At 40.8% G+C, this 20,723-nt stretch overlaps 1 protein-coding gene across 4 annotated transcripts in view; it reads right to left on the bottom strand.

The window, feature by feature from the left end:
• rpgrip1 (RPGR interacting protein 1) overlaps nt 1-20,723 on the bottom strand; it is a 52,268-nt gene that overhangs the window by 12,513 nt on the left and 19,032 nt on the right. The window contains exons 6-20 of one of the 4 annotated variants that reach the window (XM_017696152.2): nt 19,022-19,127; nt 18,856-18,870; nt 15,943-16,089; nt 15,710-15,815; nt 15,452-15,475; nt 14,782-14,928; nt 9,196-9,269; nt 8,827-9,035; nt 8,616-8,722; nt 8,446-8,496; nt 8,171-8,350; nt 2,738-2,855; nt 1,789-2,301; nt 852-1,006; nt 168-522 (exon numbers count right to left, since the gene is read on the bottom strand). In XM_017696152.2, coding sequence (XP_017551641.1) covers nt 168-522; nt 852-1,006; nt 1,789-2,301; nt 2,738-2,855; nt 8,171-8,350; nt 8,446-8,496; nt 8,616-8,722; nt 8,827-9,035; nt 9,196-9,269; nt 14,782-14,928; nt 15,452-15,475; nt 15,710-15,815; nt 15,943-16,089; nt 18,856-18,870; nt 19,022-19,127 — 2,307 coding nt within the window. The remainder of the gene's footprint in view (nt 1-167; nt 523-851; nt 1,007-1,788; nt 2,302-2,737; nt 2,856-8,170; nt 8,351-8,445; nt 8,497-8,615; nt 8,723-8,826; nt 9,036-9,195; nt 9,270-14,781; nt 14,929-15,451; nt 15,476-15,709; nt 15,816-15,942; nt 16,090-18,855; nt 18,871-19,021; nt 19,128-20,723) is intronic. The other 3 variants (XM_017696153.2, XM_017696155.2, XM_017696154.2) reach the window with 3 other exon arrangements.

The raw sequence follows: 20,723 nt of genomic DNA, 5'->3' as shown, positions 1-20,723 counted from the left end.
TTCTTTCTGAGCTGTAATAAGATGCTGGCCCTGGCCTATCCTAGCATGCAATGACACGTGTATTGTGACCACTGTGCCACATAGTCACGTCATTCTTTCAGTCAGTGAGATAAAGGCAAAAGTAAAGCAAGGCTCTTGAAAATCAGGTCTGCTCTGCTTGTTTTTACCTTTGATCGGTCTGCCAGTTGCCAGGGTCCCAAGTGGAATGGGTGTCTTGGCCAGGTAGTTATGGGGAGCTTGGCCTTCACTATCATCAAACACATACACCCATAGGCTGCCCACCTTCAGGTATTCCATCAGATCTGCTGTGACTGCAAGTGGATAGATAGTGGAGTCTGCAAACACAGGGTCTGCACAGCACGGTACTATGGGAGTGGAGTGAGGAGGTAGATCATAAAGGCAATAAGTTAAATAAGCATCAGGAAGAAGTCCCGGCCAATGTGTGCTGAGACCCACACAGCGTTCCAGTACCACCATCAGCTCATTTGGTATCCCTCCACCATAATCAAATAATTCCTGAGTCTGTAAAAGCAAGAACATTGGTTGAAATTAATACAGTTCATCCAGTCAGGTTGTAGACTGTTCGTGCTGACACAATATTGGTCTAGAATCCCACTCAGATTATGCCTATTGCAGAGTAGTCCAAACCCCATCCTATAGTCAGCTTTTATGTGGCATATTACACATAATTAGACTTTTTTTTTTTAGCAATTTTGACATTTAAGTCAAAGCAAATCATCAGGGTTTTATGATCAAATGAAAGCATTGAGATGTCAATCACAATTGGGTTTCACTTTAACACTCAAACAGTGAACCTCTAGTGCAAAGATTAGGGAAAACCAGCTCTTTACCTCTGGCTGTACATGACTCAAGTCCATAGCTGTGTGTATGGGCCATCTGTTGGTCATTCTGTCTGTGATTTTGTCTTTGTGAGTGTCTGTTGGCTCCACTTCTGGACACAGGCGCACCCAGAATTCCAGGACCCCTATTATGTCGCCCTCTGACCCTGTGCAATAAAAGGTAGTAACTAATAGAGTGGAAGAGCAAGTGTGTTTGAAAGCAGAACTGATTGTGGCAGTAAATGTCCAACAAAATTAGAAATTTCTGTTTTACTCCTGCACTGCACAATTTAGTGTCTTCCCTGCTCTAACCCACCCACACTCATCTCATTAACTAATTAAGACTTTCAACATTTGAATCATGTGTTAGAGCAGAAAAATCATAGAACTCAGGGTATTGTGCTAATGTTTTCAAGAAGCCTGTTCTAGAAGGATATTCCCGAAGTCCATACTTATGGGTTTGTGTGCTTGTAGGCATGTAGCCTTTCTTTTACATTTCCAAGGGTGTCTCATTTCTCAAATATGCGAGATCATACTAAAAACATCCTTCCCCAAATACCACATTACATAAATTAGCAAAGGTGAGGTTTATTCTACAGTACAACAGTTGGTGACATTTAAACATGTTATTTTAGAAATGCTGAGGGAAATAAAATTACAAGAACTTCCCTGACTAGCTGTCCTATAAAGAAAAGGTAATCTTCCGTTTTTTAGCATCATGGCAAGGCTAAGAGAAGTATAACGTGTTAGAACAGAAATGATGCAACATATTTTTTTGTCTGGTAAGCTTAAATATCCCCACATATTATGAGTGCTTGTGCATTTTTGCTTAATAGTGAAATATATCATACAAGTACACACTTCAGCAAGAAGTGAACCACAACCACATGAACCACAAGTGGACTTTGGGACATGCAATAAACCCATGCTGCCCCATTGTTTCTCTGACCTCTTATATTGGCTCTGCCTTTTATTTGTTCTCCTCTCCTCTGTAGCACTCCCATCAGGGGAATCCTTGCTCTGCCCCTGGTTATGAATTGCACCCCTCCCAGTGCCTGATGTAATTCAGCATGAACATATGTTCCCTGACCACCCAGCTTGGTGACATCACGCCCAGCAAGGGCATAGCAGGATGTAAAGCCATAATTTGGCTGTGTCCCTGAAACCAGTGGGGTTGAGTGCATCTCAAAATCTAGGAATGAATAGGTGCAAAATGTCATAACCTCATGGTGACCCCCAGAGTCCATTCCTTTGTCCTTTTTCATGACCCTCAGTCCCACAGGGCTGAAACTGGCTCCTAAAAGATGGATTTCAAGCAGGGATTCTCCCTCCTGCAGCTGGGAGAAGATAGTGTTTTCCTCCATTGGCTGGATTAACTCCTGATCCAATCCCATCCACGTGTACTGCTGTGGTATTATCCGACTGTAGTTTCTAGGACCATAGGCGAAGTCTTTTAGCTGAGCTGACATAAAAGAGAAGCACCACTGTCATTAAAGTAAAAACTGAATGAGATTGTAAGTCTACACTGCCAGCATATTTTATGATCATGTCAAAATGTACCTTGCACTTATGTTCATTGGCCATTTAATCAGGTACACTTACCCCAGTTTCCAACCCCTGCTGTAGACCTTGTATAGCCGTGAAGAATTTGTCATACACCTACGTAGTTCAATGCTGCCATGACTGATTCATAAGAGTGTACCAACTTACATGCCACTATAGTGTTAGTGTCAGTGCTGTATACCTCTTAAATAAGATCAGCAGTGGCCATATAGTGGCCCATTACCGGGACAAAAGATGGGCTACAGTCAGAAACTGTATAACTACAAAGTGAATGCGTGCAGCAAGTGTACCTGATAAACTGGTAACTCAATGTGTATAATTCCCATAGCTCTCACCTTGTAAGCTGTTGATCTGAAGAGCCCTGCTTTTAAGCAGTTTGTCTTTTTCAGTGAACCGCTTTCTGTTCTCCTCTCTTTCTCTTGCAGCTCTCTCCACCTCTATCTTCAACTCAGCCTGATAAAAAGCAGCAATCACTTTCATCAGTGTTGTAAACATTTCTTTTCCAAGATAACAGAATAATTTCTTTGATAAATACAATTTCTTGATATTTAAGAACATAATTAACTTGTGATATGACAAAATAAAAGAACGTTTTTTTTATTGTCATTGTTTGTCTTTGTAGTAAATAGGGCAAATAATGTTTTACAAACATTTGTAGACAGCATCTAGTCCCGGATCATCAAGTTATGGGCCACTGGGCACAGTGATTTTGTTATGATATCACAGCAAGATAAGCAAAAGCCTATTCAACAGCACAATGACAACATTCTTCTTTCCAATCATGACAAAACATTACCGAGATTATGCTTACATTAATGAGAACAACGGTTAACACAAACCCAACAACAGGTGTAACATTTTCCTATGAAGTATACATCCATTCTTGACAAGCAAAACATTAACCTCAATGAAGACAATGTAAATTATAATCGGACAGCTGAAATGTGCATAAAGATCTCACTCACTCTAGTGGTTGACGTTTCAGACATGGCATTACTGTCACGATTGGCCCCTCCCAGTCCTCCATGTGCTTTTGTTTTGCTTTTTCTTAGTCCTGCCCTTAATTGTACCACCTGTGTTTATCACCTGTGTCTTATTAATCCTCGTTGTCTCTGTATTTAAGACCTGTGTTTTTCCCTAGTTGTTTGTTGGTCTTTGTAGTGTATTCTTTGTAGTGTATTATATTGATTTGCGTTTGTTTTTCTGACTTCCATTTTGTGTTTAGTCTTTCTTTCGTCATGTTTGTTCCCCGATCTCTCCGTGTTGGCTCTCAGACCCTGGAGCGTTTTGACCCTGAATCTGGATTTGCCCCTAATAAATCTTGCTTCTGTCTGCATATGCGTCTGCCTCATCATCGCGGCACGCCTGTTCCTGCGGCCGCATCCCGTGGCATGCCTGTTACTGTGGTCGTACCCCATGGCACGCCTGTTCCTATTGTTGCACCCCACAGCACGCCTGTTCCTGTGGCTGCACCGGACCCACCTCCGGACCTGCCACCGGTCGCCACACCTCCAGACCCAACACCAGTCGCCACGCCTCCGGACCCATCATCAGTCGCCGCACCTCCGGTCCCGCCTGCCTCAGAGGACATCGCTGCAGACCTGACTGCCTGCGAGGACATCTCTGCAGACCCGCCTGCCTTAGATATCGCAGCCCCTTTGTTCCCTACGTCCTGCCCTCGCCTGTGTCTGCTGCTCCCCGTGGACCTCCTGTTCCATCTATGTCTGCTGCTCCCCATAGACCTCCTGTTCCGCCTGGGCTTGCTGCTCCCTGTGGGCCTCCTGTTCTGCCTGTGTCTGCTACTGTGTCCCCTGTTTTGTCTGCTCCTTTGTTTTTGCCCTCCTCTGTTCCTGGTTTTTTTTTGTACCCTGCTGTTGTGTCTGTGCCCGTTCCCATTCCTGTTGTGGTTCCTGTTCCTGTCTCTCCTTCTGTTTCTGTCCCAGTGTCTGTATGTGTGTCGGTTCCATTTGGCAGGAGTACTATCACAACTTGCCCAGATTTGACCCTGAATCTGGATTTGCCCCTAATAAATCTTGCTTCTCTCAGCACATGCGTCCACCTCATCATTGCTCTCCGGCGTTACAATTTCAGTGTAAGTTCTGGTGATCAGTTGGAAAAGAATGAGTTCTACTACTGCACTTACAGACTGCTGAAAGTAATAGAATAGAACTATATAAGAAAATGTTGAGATCTTACACTTTTCTTACAGAAATATTATTTAGCTGACACAGAGATGAGATGATTTAGACACAAAATGGTTGTGACAACATTTTGATCAACGGGTTATTTCTCAGGAGCCAAATTTCAGAAACAGGTGAAAAAGTCTCACTCTATAAAACTATATGTTACATAATGGCCCTGCGTTGAACTGACAATCTGTCCAGGGTGTATATTGCCTTCCGCCCAAATGGGATAGGCTCCAGCACCCCGCCGCAACCCAGAAAGATAAGAGGTTTAGCGTGTGTGTGTGTGTTACATAATGGTACAGTCAAAAGCTATGGCTATGGTACAGCATGTTAGCTTAGGCCTAGTGTGTTTGCTCTGGGCTAGCGTGTTGTTTTGTAGCATGTCTACTGCACACACATCACCCTTTGTGTAAGTCAATAGAACTAGAAAATAGATTAAAAACTGGTACTGTGTTGGTTAAACTGAGGTGATGTTTCTTGGTTCAGATGAGGGTTCATTGTAAGGACTGATTCCGGATGAGGAGGTGGTTGAGGCCATTTGGGCTGGACCCGAACCACTCTCCCTGTAGCAGAGACTGTATACAATGTACTGTGAACATTACACAACCCACAAAGGTGTTCTAATGGTTCAAGCCCCTGACTCACTTATGCTTTCTCGAGGCCTTCTGCTGCAGCCCATGGTAGTTCCTGCATCAGCCATAGTCGGTGCCAACTTTAAGAGTATTTTTGAGAATGAGTCTCTAAAGGCGGTGCTCGTATGACCAGGAACTGTAGTGGGGTAGTTATATCCCGCCAATACTGCTACTCCAGCCTTAACAATGACTTTCTCTTCTAAATCAACCCTGATTGTTTCCAGCTTGCTGATTCACCTTTTTCAGAATACTGGAAGAAGAGAAACTTTCCCTATAATAGACTTTGCAGACCCCATCAAGCCTTTCATTTTGCATGTTGATGCAAGCTTGAGTGGTCTTGGAGCGGTGCTGAATTAAGAACATCCCAATGGTTTGCGACCAGTTGCCTTTACCAGCCAGGGTTTAAGCAATGCATAGATAATTTACAACATTCAATAGCTTGAGTTTTTAGCTTTGAAATGGGCAGTAATGGATGAGTTCCACAATTATTAGTATGGTGGCAGGTTTATCGTGAGAACCGATAACCCTCTCATGCATGTATTGACCATGAAGTTGAATGCTACTTGACATTGAGTACTGCCGCAGAAAGACTAACACAAATGCTGACTCGCTATACCGACATGCACCTGAAACTGGTAACACTGAAGATTGTGAGGGTATATCTATTCCTGGATTAAATTTGGCCCTCAGAACCATTAGAACAGACTCCTGAATTAGGACTGATGAAAAATAAGCCAGAAAAGTTGGGCATCAGAGATGAGCTACTGTATCAGTTGAAGAAAGTACTCTATGGGGTGGAGATCCTGCAGCTTGTGCTGCCCCAGATGTACAGACAGAAAGCGATGGTGGCACTCCATGATGATCTGGGACACCTAGGGGTGGAATGAACCAGTGAACACCCCGGAAATAGACTGTATTGGCAAAAATGGCACAAGAGGCATGGCATGTGATTGGTACAAAAGAGCTGTAGTCCATGGGCATCACACTCCACCAAATCACAATTAGTGGTCCTATGAACCTTGTGTGTATTGATTTCCTCTCAATGTAAGCTGATTCTAGGGGATTCACCAACATCTTGGTAGTAACAGATACAGTTCAGCTGCTAAGTGCAGGCTTTTCCACAAAGGATTAGAATCAGAATCCACACCTATAACAGCACTAAGCAACTGAATATTCCCCTTACTTTCTGATGTTTGGCAGAGAGGTCATTTCCTGTTTTGGATTCATGTTTAGGTAGCTCATTGAAGAGTGATGGTGAAGTCAAGCAGCTGACAAAACCCATCTAAGGAACAAAAAGCCTTAAGACAGGTTGATTTGCTTCCAGGCTCTTGACCACGGCAATCGAGTGGGGACTAAAAGGTAGGCATACATTACAAGGTTTTTGGAATGCTGTGGCATATGTTGGAATCAGGAAGATTCCTAAGCTCCCTGTTTATTAAATAAAATCTGAGAAAGGCATGAGAAATGAAACCATCTCTTGCCCATAGAACAGCTAGAGAGGCTACCACATGCTGCAAATGATGAGCCCTTGCAAAGTGAGACAGGCGTACAGAAAATCCATGGGCCAGTTCACCCGGGACAGTTCATAAGCAGGCAAAAAAATCAAGAAATGTTTTATTCCACCTATGATTCTGAGAGCGATTAGGATTGTGAAGTCCATTGAAGACCTTAGACATGGATGGACTGTTTACCAAGACTGATTAATGGCCAGAGATATCACATGACCATGATACTCAGGGGGTGATTCCAAACAAGACAAGGTGCCTGTGGGCTCCCACTGCAAGTCAAAAAACCCATTTAGATTTCCTCATGATTGCAATCTAGTGGCTTGGGCCCCTGGGCATGAGCCATAAAAGGAATTGGATGGGCCTGAAAGTATCAAACAATCATCTTAATAATAATCTCGAAAGATCAGAAATCTGTGAGCATGTATATTTTTATTATTTCTGTGATCTGTGCTATACAATTGTACAGTATGCCTTTAGCTCTTTCATGTTGTCCTGATGCTATAAGCTTTTAGATGTTGTTTGTTTTCTCAAGATCTGAGTTATTTATGCAATTATCATAACATAACAAACAGGTCAGTATGATCAGTAGCCCTGGTGCTACAGTAATGAGCTAAGCCCTGTGTGTCCTTTGATGACACTTTGAAGTGTATCAGGCTTGATAAAATGTTATATATGATATTGATATGATATTGGGCTCTAATATACATGTAGCTGTTTGCTGTCTGAAAGTACTATCAGAAGGCTCCATATGTTTCAACGGAGCTCTGGCTGAAAAGAAAAGGCTCTGTGTGTGTCGACGGAGCCCGTGTTTGGGGCTCTGGGGTCCCAGGAGAGACATGGGCCATTCACTTTAGAATACGCTGAAGCTATTATAATAGAAACCAGATGTGAACTATACCTTAAAGACCAAAACAACGGGGTATAAATTTCTGCTCCTGAAGAGACTGGGCAGAGAACATTTGGCACGTTTCTCTCCAAGCTGGTTTGCAAAAGCTTGATCCTGACTTCGATCTCTATATGCAAATAAACTTCTTTTTATGCAAGAGACACCGAAGAGTTACTTCTTTCACCTTCACAGCATTGCAACAGAAAATAAACTACATCAGCTTTCTGTAAAACAAGCTTAATGTTTGTTTTAAGAGTGTGAAAGCCATGAGATTTACATTGACCACAGCAAAAGGATGAAAAACAAGTCTCACACAAGTAAACATGGCATCTCGGCTTTGATCTTAAATTGTGCCATTATCTCGAAAAACATTGTTTGTTATGGCGTAATAATCACCTAAATAATTCAGAACTCAGGAAAACAAATAATTAACTTGTTATTATATGGCAATACTGAGTAATTAAAACATGTAAATTCATGGCCTTTTAGGCTAAATTAATGGCCTTTTATCTAGTATTTTCTCCCTTCTTTTTGAAGGTGAGAGTATGTTTTCTACCTGCAGGTCGTTACTGAGTCGATGTTGCATAAGTAGTAGGTCTCGAGTTTTCTGCAGCTCTAGCACTGTTTCTGCTTGTGAGACCTGCAGAGCAGCCAGCTCTCGAGAGCAATCCTCCACCTTCTCATCTGCCCCCAAAAAACGCAGCCCCTCTCGACTCTCCTGCTGCAGTCGGAAAGCCTGAAAAAGAGGAAAAGAACAAAAGAGAGCAATATTAAATGGAAGCAGACCTTCTATATGGATGAAATTTATGCAAGATAAACAAATAGCTTAACCTTTATCTGTATCAGAGTTTCACTTAGGTCATCTACACTCATATCAAACTCCTGTGACATAAACATAGGAGAGGCAAACAGAAGAAAAATAAATGTTTGATTATTGAAGAAGCAGTGCAATTTTTTAATCTAAAGCATAAACCACCAGAGTAATAGTGAGTAATTTTTACTTTTGTCACTCTGTCCAATCTCTCTTGTAAAGATGTCACTTCATGCCTGTGTTGTAGCATTTCCTGCTCCATGCACACATGTTTTTCTCTGAGGACAGTGGTCAAGGCTGTGTGATAAAACAGTTGGCATGTTTCATCAGTAGATATACGACAATAAATATATCAGCTATATTACAGTTTGGCCTATTCATGAGCTAAATACATCTCTCACATCTCTCCTGCTCTTTCTCTTCCTCAATCCTTTCATACTCTTTTTTCATCTTTTCATTTTCTTGCTCCAGTGTTTCCCTCTGTCTCCGCTCCTCTTCCAGCTTCTTCTCAAGCCTCTGCACTTCAGCTCTCCACTTTTCCTCTCTCAGTCGCTCCCTCTCTCTTTCTTTATCCTCATGTTCTTCCTGGTGGCTCTGGGCAGACAGAGTGCTACAGTGGAAATTAATCAAGAACATCAATAGATATAGATACATATGATTATGACTATTTGCAAAGCAAAGATAAACAAAGTTAAAAATGTTGGAGTTCAGTTGGCCAATTTGAAGAAAGAATTTGGGTGAGTTTTGACAGACATTCCACTGTAACTCACCTCTCTAGAAGAGTATCATAGCTTTTTTTCAGGAGGTTCCTCTCTGCTTCAAGGTCTGAGACTCTCTCTTGTAGCTAAGGTGGAGAAATAATCACAGACAAGAGCTTAGTTATTAAGAAGCATAAGATTACTCAGTGGCAAGCCATGGCTATTATAGTTAGGTTTTCAGTTATTAATCATAAATACTGAGTCAATATAGAGCATCACTTAATCATCTGTTATTGTGACATGTACTTATATTGAGTGTGTGGGATCACTGAAGCTTGAGACAAATGAGCCAGAAAAGGCTTGCCTTCTTGGGGAAAGGGGGCAGGAATGTTGACCAAAAAATTTATGCAATACTACAGGGAGATTCACTTGAACGAGGCCCCAAATATTCTGTAACAACACTTGCTGGGACGAAGTAATCTGATCAAAACAACATGCAATGTGTTCCTCAGTATATGGAGCTTCAAAAAAGCTGGGATGCCCCTGTATTGGAGCAAAGAGGTAGGGGCCAGACAGCCGTCACAACGTTTAACCTTTGCAATTTCCAGGTGCATGCTCCCGTACCCGTTCATGTGTGTGGCAGAAATTGGAGATCACTTCTAGCATAGCATATAATGTAATCGATTACACATACGTCAAGGCATGTACAACCCCAATTCCAATGAAGTTGGGACATTGTGTAAAACATAAATAAAAACAGAATACGATGTTTTGCAAATCCTTTTCAACCTATATTCAATTGAATACAAGATATTTAATGTTCAAACTGATAAACTTTATTTTCTTTTGCAAATATTCACTCATTTTGAATTTGATGCCTGTAAGGGGCAGGGGCAACAAAAGACTGGGAAAGTTGAGAAATGCTCAAAAAACACCTGTTTGGAACATTCCACAGGTGAACAGGTTAATGGGAAACAGGTGAGTGTCATGATTGGGTATAAAGGGAGCATCCCTGAAAGGCTCAGTCGTTCACAAGCAAGGATGGGGTGAGGTTCACCACTTTGTGAACAACTGTGTGAGCAAATAGTCCAACAGTTTAAGAACAATGTTTCTCAATGTGCAATTGCAAGGAATTTAGGGGTTTCATCAATTACAGTCCATAATATCATCAAAAGCTTCAGAGAATCTGAAGAAATCTCTGCAAGTAAGCGGCAAGGCAGAAAACCAACACTGAATGCCCGTGACCTTCGATCCCTCAGGCAGCACTGCATTAAATACCGACATCATTCTGTAACGGATATCACCACATGGGCTCAGGAACACTTCAGAAAACCATTGTGAGTGAACACAGTTTGTCGCTCCATCTACAGGTGCAAGTTAAAACTCTGCCATGCAAAGCGAAAGCCATATATCAACAACACCCAGAAACGCCGCCAGCTTCTCTGGGCCAGAGCTCATCTGAGATGGACTGACGCAAAGTGGAAAAGCGTCCTGCCGTCTGATGAGTCCGCATTTCAAATTGTTTTTGGAAATCATGGACGTCGTGTCCTCCGGGCCAAAGAGGAAAAGGAATGTCCGGACTGTTATCAGCACAGAGTTCAAAAACCAGCATCTCTGATAGTATGGGGGTGTGTTAGTGCCCATGGCATGGGTAACTTACACATCTGTGAAGGCACCATTAATGCTGAAAGGTACATACAGGTTTTGGAGCAACATATACTGCCATCCAAGCAGTGTCTTTTTCAGGGACATCCCTGTTTATTTCAGCAAGACAATGCCAAGCCACATTCTGCACGTGTTACACAGCGTGGCTTCGTAGTAAAAGAGTGTGGGTACTAGACTGGCCTGCCTGCAGTCCAGACTTGTCTCCCATTGAAAATGTGTGGCTCATTATGAAGCACAAAATACGATTTCAGGTGAATATGTGAATATGCCTGTAGTTATCAACTAAAACAACTGCAACCTAAACATCATCAGATATTTTATGAATGTTTGGTATTGTTTTGTTTCCACAGTGTCCAAGGTAAAGTCATAGAGGTATGAGTATGTGCCAGCTGTGCATGTCACTATTTCTCATTGTTTAATGCAAAAACCTTTTATGCAATATTTTATGCCTGATTTTGTTTGTCCAGGTACTGCTGTTACAATAATGGCCATTTCTGTTATGGACTAGAATGAACATTTTATGTCAGCTCTCACATAAACAAGGACTTTTGATGCTTGTGGCCTCTTTTCCACGACAGAGCCAAATCGTACTCAGGGCCACACTGTGATGCTCTGTGCTGGTATGGTCTTATGAGACCAGTTACACTTTCATTTTCCATCTGCTATGCTAAAAATTATAATAAGGAAATAGTGAGGAAAACTACACACAAGAGCCTGGCTAACAGGCTAAAAGTTTGATTCTGGCCATCAGGCCAACATTCAATTTCGCGCTTTCTGTGTCTTTATTCTCTAAACAAGTGCTATTTATTTATTTATTTGAGTACTGCAGTGGGTGGAACTTTTATCCTGCTAACTGATGTTACACTAGCATCAGCCTAGCCCAGCAGGATAAGCTCAAAACACTACAGGGCAAGTTTGTTTGTGGCTTTCTGTCACCATAATCAAACCTGTACAGGCCACTAGATAACCTAGCTGGGATAGAAAGTGGTTAGCATGTAATTAGGTGGCTACAGCAGATTTAATTTTGACTTTCTGTCCCCCCAACACCAGCCACTCTACACTGCTTAATCAGATTTAAATCATTATCACCTAAACCTTTGTTAGTAGCTTAGTCAGAACTGAACCTGCTCTGTGGTGAGAAGAGCTGGTGACATGCTAGTTAAACCAATGTTGTGGTGGCACAACACTGACATAAATGCAAAACCAATCAGTAAATAGAACAATCATTGCATCATCCCACCACTGTGTCACAGCTGAGCATAGTTTACAAGCGTTCCCCGATGAACCCTGTGATCCATGTGAAAAAGCCACTAGAATTCCACTAGAACTCTCCGTGCTCACAAAAAATGGAACCCTAGAGTGGAAAAGAGGCCATTACCATATCGCTGCTATAGGAACAAAACCTTGTATCTCCAATTTTTCATTTTTTAAAATATCTTCGAAGCACCTATTGCTCTTTATATTATGTGTAAATTTCATGATGAAAGGACCAAAACAAACTTCTCAAAATTACTTGTAAAGACGTCTGGTTCCATTGACTTACATTAAAAGTAAAGTATGTTTTTTCCATCTCCTGTAAAGTTACCGTTTTAGAGATATGAGGTTTTGATATGACAACAGTGATATACTTTATTTTGTATGCTACAGTTCTACTGTGATATGACGTATAAAGCCCTACATGGTCTCTCACCGGAGTACCTGCAAGATCTTATTTCCCATTATGAACCACCTCACTTACTCAGATCCCAGGATGCTGGTTTTATACTGGTTCCTAAAATTCAGAAGACTTAAATGGGTGGAAGAGCTTTTTCTTACAAAGCCCCCAAATTGTGGAATAATCTCCCTGTTAATGTTCGGGACTCTGACACATTCTCAACCTTTAAGTCTAGACTGAAATCATATTTGTTTAGTTTAGCTTTAATAATTATTTAATAATTTAATTATTTAATATTAATTTAATAATTAGCCTTCCCCTTTAGATAAAGGCAGGAGATCCAGGGGTTCATGGGCAAAGAGGCTTATGGTAAACTGAGATGTTGGTGCTGTTGACCCACCACTTCACGCGATCACACAGGTTTGTTGACGGTGGAGTGGGGGGATCCCAGTGTCTCAGGGTACTCTCATATCTATGTTATCTTCTGGTTCTCTCCTTTTAGTTTATGCTGTTACAGTTTGATCTGCCGGAGTCACCAGCCACACTCTGGGGCAGGGGTGGCCAACCCGTGGCTCACGAGCCAAGAACGTCGCAGCAGAACCACGTGCTGAGCCAGGCTACTAGCTATCCAACCGCCGAAACATGGCAGCGTCGGGGAAATGGAAAGCCAAACGAAAATATGATGATGAACACAAAAAAATTCTTACCAGAGTGGGAGGATTTGTATTTTTTTTATTGAGCGGAAAGGGAAGCCGTTCTGTTTGATATGCCAAACATTGTTATCCAATTTTAAAGCTTCCAATCTTCAGCGCCACTTCACTGCACACCAACGTGATAGACATGCTGCACCACTTGGACAGACTGAACCTTGATCTCCAGGGGAAATAAAAAATGCTACCTGATCTAGTCCAGTCAGTATTTGCATTAATTAACAAACTCATGCTGTTTAAAATTCATCTTAAAAAGGGAGAACTAACACATTTCCAGTCTGTGTCAAATGCAAGTGCCCAAGCAGCTAAGGTCCTAAAAGGGAGACCTGCACACTACGCAACACTTCTTGACAGTCTGCAGCAGAACTTTGAGGACAGATACCATGATCTACTGAAGCTGAAAAGGCTGAAAGGCCACAAATTACATTCCTTGTTAACCCTTTTGCTGCTGATTCAGACTGTTTGAAAGCCCCATTGGTGACAGATGAAGCTACATCTCAAATGGAGATGATTGAACTTTTTGAAGATGACAGACTCTGGTCTGGTCTGAGTGAGGGAACCCTGGAATTTTGGAAAATTGTGCCTGTGGAGAGGTGTCCCAATGTAAAACAAGCTGCACTGAAGCTCCTGTCAATGTTCGGCTCAACCTATGTTTGTGAATCAGTATTTTCCACCCTGAAACATGTGAAATCAAAGCATCACTCTGTTCTTACTGATACACATGTGAAAGAACTGCTTCGAGTAGCACCAACTGAATACAAGCCAGATTTAAAACAGATTGTGGAAAACAAAGAATGCCAGAAGTCCCACTAAACACATCTACATGACAGGTAGGAAAATGGTTTTAAAAACTAAAAATGTTTGTGTAAATACAGCCTGTGGCTCCTAGCAGTAATGAGCATTTTTTTCTGGCTCTTGGTGTCTGAAAGGTTGGCCACCCCTGCTCTGGGGGAAATCATATTTATTACAGTCATACTCCTGAGCAGAACTAATTTAGTCTTTTTACTCTTCCTGAGATAATGACTGCCCTCCCATCCTGCTGAAGACTGACCATCAGGCCTCTTCCTCACCATCACTAACCCGCTTTCCTGTTCAATTGTGCCAGCTGCAACATCCTCAATTACATCACTGTGCCATCCAGATGTACCAGAATTGAGATAGGGTGGGACTGTTTCAGCTCACTCCCATTTTTCATAAAGACTCAGTCAGAAACTGCCTCAGGCAGAGACTGCCTCTACTGCCTACTAGTGCAGTTTCTTAAGCTTTACCATCCAGTCTTCAAACAGAGATCCTCTTAGCTTCTATTTGGTATTTAGCTTATTAAATTGTAAACACTGTTTGACCAGAGGAGGATGGGTCTCCCCTTGTGAGTCTTGGTCCCTCCCAAGGTTTCTTCCTCCAGACTGAGGGAGTTTTTCCTTGCCACCGTCGCCTCTGGCTTGCTCACTGGGGGATATGTTATAACTGTATGTTTTCAAACTTCTGTAAAGATGTTTTGTGACAACATTGTTGTAAAAAGCACTTTGATTTCTAATTGAGAGAAATAAAAATTGTTTAGGTTACAAAACATATTGAGGTGATATCTGTGTGTGTTTTGTGAAGATGGTATAAATTGTATAAATGCAGTACCTCTGCAAGGCCTTGCAGTGAGAGAGTGGTACTGCTGAGCTGAGCCTCTAGTGTCAGCACTCTCTGTTTTTCCAGTTTCAGTTCTTCACTCAACTGCTCCACCTTTCCCAACAAGGCTTCTTGGTTCTCTCGTAGTGACTTTTGACCCTATGTGAGAACAAATGAATAATAAAAGGAAAAAACAAATAATCACAACATATTCCTAACATTTTTAAATTAATGACAGCTGGTAAAACATTTAATGATTTTAAAAGAGCTTAGTAGTTTAACTAGTTTAAACAGCACAACTTAATCTTCACATTTGCTTACACACCAGTGCCCTCTATGAACTCTCATAATTCACAGAGGGCACGAATATCATTTAGACTAAAACATTCATGAAAGAGGAGACCGGGATAGCAGTGGTAGAAGCATTATAAAATTATTACAATGCTTCTATAATGCAGTGAATTATAAGTATTGTACACTGGAGGATCTAATGACTATAGGGTTCCTATTTTCGATTACAGTTCATGCATTTGAATTCTATAATGTACCCTCATCAATAGCTTAAACAGGCTGTCGTCATTGATGAACCATTGTGCTATTTTCCACTGTATCAGCAATTTCCCTCTGGCCATAATGATAATTGGAAATATGAATTAAGATTAAACAGCTTGTTCAAACTCACCTCCTCCAGCTGGGCCTCATAAGCCTGAAAACAAACATGTGAACAAGTGGAAAAATGTTAATGAATTGATTATTTTTCATAAATTTGTTGTGATGAAATGACTGATACCACACTCCTGAGCTACTGCCTGCCTACAGTATTTACAACAAAGAACAATTAGGTAAATTAAAAAATAACAAGAATGCATACTCTGTTACAGAAAAAAAAGAACAATGCAAAATCTTTTTCCAAACACATCATTTACATTATCTGTCTCACCTCTTGCAGAACAGTAAACTTCTCCTGAATGACTAGAAGAGCTGTGCTCTTGTCAGAAAGTTGCTTCTGCAGTCTGATCACATCCACATTATCTTTTATGTTGAATCTGCAATCAGTGAAGAGGCAACAAGTTATGTGATTACATGCATGTATTTTGTTTTATTTCACATCATCATGTATTAGTGGCATTTAATGTCTGATGTTTCAGTGCATTTTTAAACAATTATCTCCACCTGTGTCCGTCAGCTTGCTGTTTGTGGAGCTCTTTCATTGTATCCTCTATTTGTCTTTCCTTTCCTTTAAGGGTGTCTCTGAGGGACTGAGCAGCCAGCTCAAGCTCTGTTACACTCATCTGCTGTGTTTCTATAACACTAGATCTGCTGACAAAGAGAAGAGAGGAGAAAAGAAGATGATAAACAGAAAAAATACAAAGATTGAAGAGATAAACTAAACATATGATAAAGTTAGGCACTTCACTTCTTCTTTCGGCTGCTCCCTTTAGGGGTCGCCACAGCGGATCATCTGCCTCCATCTTGCCCTATCCATTGCCTCCTCTACTTTCACGCCAACCATCTCCATGTCCACCTTAACTACATCCATAAACCTTCTCTGAGGTCTACCTCTTCTCCTTCTACCTGGCCATCTCCAACATTCTTTGCCCAATATATCCACTATTCCTCCTCAACACATGTCCAAACCATCTCAACCTGGCCTCTCTGGCTTTATCTCCAAACTGCTCCACCTTCACTGTCCCTCTGATCTGCTTTTTGTCCATCCTTGTCACTCCCAATGAAAATCTCAGCATCTTCATCTCCGTCACCTCCAGCTCAGCCTCCTGTCTTTTAGACAGAGCCAGAGTCTCCAAACCATACATCATAGCAGGACGCACTACTGTCTTGTAAACCTTACCTTTCACTCTTGCTGCTATCCTTCTGTCACACATCATCCCTGACACCCGTCTCCACCCAGTCCATCCTGCCTGCACCCTCTTCTTCACCTCTTTTCTACACTGTCCATTGCTCTGGATGGTTGACCCAAGATATTTGAAGTCATCCACCTTTACGACCTCTACTCCTTGCATCTTCACGTTTCCACCTGCCTCCCTCTCATTCACACACATGCATTCCGTCTTATCTTATATGGGTGGTTGGTTAGTGTAGTGGGTAACACCTCTGCCTTCTACACTGTAGATTGGGGTTCAATCCCCCATCAGGGCAAACACCCTACACTATACCAATAAGAGTCCTTGGGCAAGACTTCTAACACCCCCTTGGCCTCCCTGTGTAAAATGATCAAATTGTAAGTCGCTCTGGATAAGAGCGTCAGCCAAATGCTGTAAATGTAAATGTTATCTCTACTGACCTTCATTCCTCTCCTCTCCAGTGCAAACCTCCACCTCTCCAGATTCTCTTCCACCTGCTCTCTACTCTCACCACAGATTACAATGTCATCTGCAAACATCATGGTCCATGGAGCCTCCTGCCTGACCTCATCTGTCAACCTGTCCATCACCATTGCAAACAAGAAGGGGCTCAAAGCTGATCCCTGATGTAACCCTACCTTCACCTTGAAACCATTTGTCACTCCAACTGCACACCACACCACTGTCTCACTATCCTCATACATGTCCTGCACCACCCTAACATACTTTTCAGCTACACCTGACTTCCTCATACAGTACCACAGTTCCTCTCTTGGCACCCTATCATATGCCTTCTCTAGATCCACAAAGACACAATGTAGCTCCTTCTGACCTTCTCTGTACTTCTCTACCAACACTCTCAATGCAAAAATCGCATCTGTGGTACTCTTTCTGGGCATGAAACCAAACTGCTGCTCACTGATCTGAACCTCTCGCCTTAGCCTTGCTTCAACAACTCTTTCCCATACCTTCATGGTGTGGCTCATCAACTTTATACCTCTGTAGTTACTGCAGCTCTGCACATCACCCTTGTTCTTAAAAATGGGGACCAGTACACTGCTTCTCCACTCATCAGGCATCCTCTCACTCTCCATGATTTTGTTAAACAACCTGGTTAAAAAGTCCACTGCCTTCTCTCCTAAACATCTCCATACTTCCATAGGTATGTCATCTGGACCAATTGCCTTTCCATTCTTCATCCTTTTTAAAGCTGCCCTCACTTCCACCTTACTAATTCTCTGAAAGTTAGGCACTTCACTATGCAACTAAAAAGCATGCATATACAATAAAATGTAAGCCTACAATCAGCGATGGAGCGATATGTAATTTACCAGTAAGATATTAATGCCACACTATTATTTACATGACTTAAACCTAAGATTCTGTGTTACTGAATTATCAACTAAATGGCAGTTTCTGTATTGTTTAAAGGCCTTCTAGAGAATGACTTCTTGAAATTTGGAACTTGAAAATACAATTTTTAGATTTTAATTGTTTATTTCATAGAATCCTCATAGTTGTAAAACTGTAATTTCTCCAAATTATTTCAAATTATTGTGGTTATATTCTTATTTCAAGTTATGGTTGGAAAAAGCAGTGAAAAAAGTGTGATTACAGGGTTCCCATGGATACCTAAAAAGTGTGTAAATTTAAAATATAAAGTATACTTTATATATATATTTTTATGTATATAAAGTAATATATGGTATTTTGTTTATGTGCATAGTTTTGCTCTGGAAATTGTATTATTTTCTTTTTTGCTGTGGGTTTTTGGCCTGCACTGAAGGCCTAGCTCTAATAGTCATGGTTTCAATATATTTATATTACAAAATAATATGCAAATTTCAGGGAATTTCATGAAAAATGTGAGCGCATGTGCAATACCTACATATTGTTGCTGCTTTACTCTGAAAGAGAGTTAATGTAACCATTTTGGAGCATTCCTATTGGCCCATTCATCAACTGGATTCAGAAACTGGTATTTTTAAATTATGCCAAAAATAAAAAACAGTAAATATAGCTATACAAAGTTTTTTCCTGACTGTGACTTTGTGTGACCTTGTGTGTAAGGTCCACGTGCCTGAATAACATTAATGACTTCAGGAACTAAATGATACTGCCATTTGCTGACTAGCAATTAAAACGTTCTGCCTCAGTGAAGAGCAGTGAAAGGCGGAGCACTAAAGGGTTTGCATAAACTATGCAAGTGCAGCTGCCTACAAACCTGAGTAGTGCTTGTCTGTGCACAAAGAGAAGGATAATAGGAAGATAATAGGAGTGAGTGAGAGAGATAGAGAGATTTGGTAGATGAGAAAAAGTTACTATTCATGTAAAGACTCATCTGTGCCTGCTCATTAGTAAATATGTGGCACACATATATGCAAACTTACAATCTCTCAATCTCTTCTCTGGTGTCCTCCAGAGAGCAGTGTGCATAGCGGGCAGGGGCTGTTTGGGCCGCCCGTCTGATCTCTCCATCTCCCTCTATGCCCCGCGCTGAAAGACAAGGAGAAAAAAACTCTATCCACATGAAACATTCTGTTTTACTTTCTTTTGCTTCACAGAGTTGTTTTTAGCTGTGAAGGTGTTCTCAGAAGATACAGACAATTGACAATTAAAAGAGCATACACAGAGCACACTTCAAAGAAGTGACCAATGTCTATCCAAAACACTATGGATAGAATTCTGTTTTTCCTGTAGAACACTGTGCAAATGTACAAAAGTCTTAGGCACCTAAAAATTTGAATAAAAAAACTTATTGTACATATTGTAAATATAAAATGAATACACTGTTTCAATATGCCAATGTGTTCATTTAACCACTTCCAATTCTCTCTTTGTGGCAACCACAGTTTAATGGAAGCTTTCATAGAATGCTTAGTTTGGCTAATCAATACTTTGTTATGTATTTATGTACTGCTGTTGGAATTTTTTATTTTTATTTTTTATGGCTGTGGATGTCCAGGAGAAACCTGAAATCAAACACTGTTCTTCAAACTAGTTTGTAATATATCAACTTTTTTCAGACATTATTGTTACTGTTTATTGTATTTATGCTTTTTCCATCTATTCTAATGATACAGTGTTTTTACAGTGTTTATAAATAATGAGCATAGTCAGAGGTGGACGAAGTACAAAAATCATGTACTTGAGTTAAAGTAGAGATACCAAAGGTAAAATACTACTCCAGTCCTTACTCTACACCTCAACTTGAGTAAAAGTGCAAAAGTATTTGCCTTCAAATGTACTTAAGTATTGAAAGTTAAAGTACTAAAAGATTAATTATGGCTCAATTGTCCTGTTATCATTTTTGTAACAAGACTCACTTCATGAACTCATTTTAGGTTAAAATACTCCTGTGTCTCTCTTGGTAAACTTGAATAAGTTTAATAAAAATTTACTTTAAACTCAGGATCACAAATAGGTTTTCTTTTACTATATTGATCTGGAGGTCTCTGTTCATAAACATAAAATAACCGAAACTAATTTACTATAAAAATGAAAGTGTTTGTAAAAATTCAGAAAAAAAGAAACATGCCAGTCACGACTGCATATGTGTCCATATTTCTATATTGTGGTCTATTTACAGGTTAGGTTAGTTCCATCATTTAGGTAGATGTATGTGCTCCCAAATTTTTATGCTGCTGCGCTGATGTTGAACCGTATGCTTGCACTGGGTTGGTATGACCAACAGGTCAAAACAAGCTCAGAACAAAGTGACCGCTGTGCCCTGATTGGTGTTCTTGCTTTGCACTTCTTTTATTTTGACATGTTATGTTTTTATACACACAAAAACCAAACGGAACAACAGATTTTTCAAAATGCAGTGGAGTAAATAGTAAGATATTTGACTTTGAAATATAGTGGAGTGAAAGTAAAAAGTCGCCCAAAATGGAAATACTTAAGTAAAATACAGATACATGAAAAAACTACTAGTACAGTAACGAATTACATTTACTTAGTTACTGTCCACCACTGAGCACAGTACCGTATGTAACAGTGATTTCAGATTTAATTCCCAATTATAAGGTACATCTACCCTGTACCCTATAATTACTGACCATTTCATTAGGTACTAACATATAGATGCAT

This window comes from Pygocentrus nattereri, chromosome 24 (assembly GCF_015220715.1).
Source record: "Pygocentrus nattereri isolate fPygNat1 chromosome 24, fPygNat1.pri, whole genome shotgun sequence".
Classification (NCBI taxonomy): Eukaryota; Metazoa; Chordata; class Actinopteri; order Characiformes; family Serrasalmidae; genus Pygocentrus; species Pygocentrus nattereri.
This window is presented reverse-complemented; position numbering and strand designations above follow the sequence as displayed.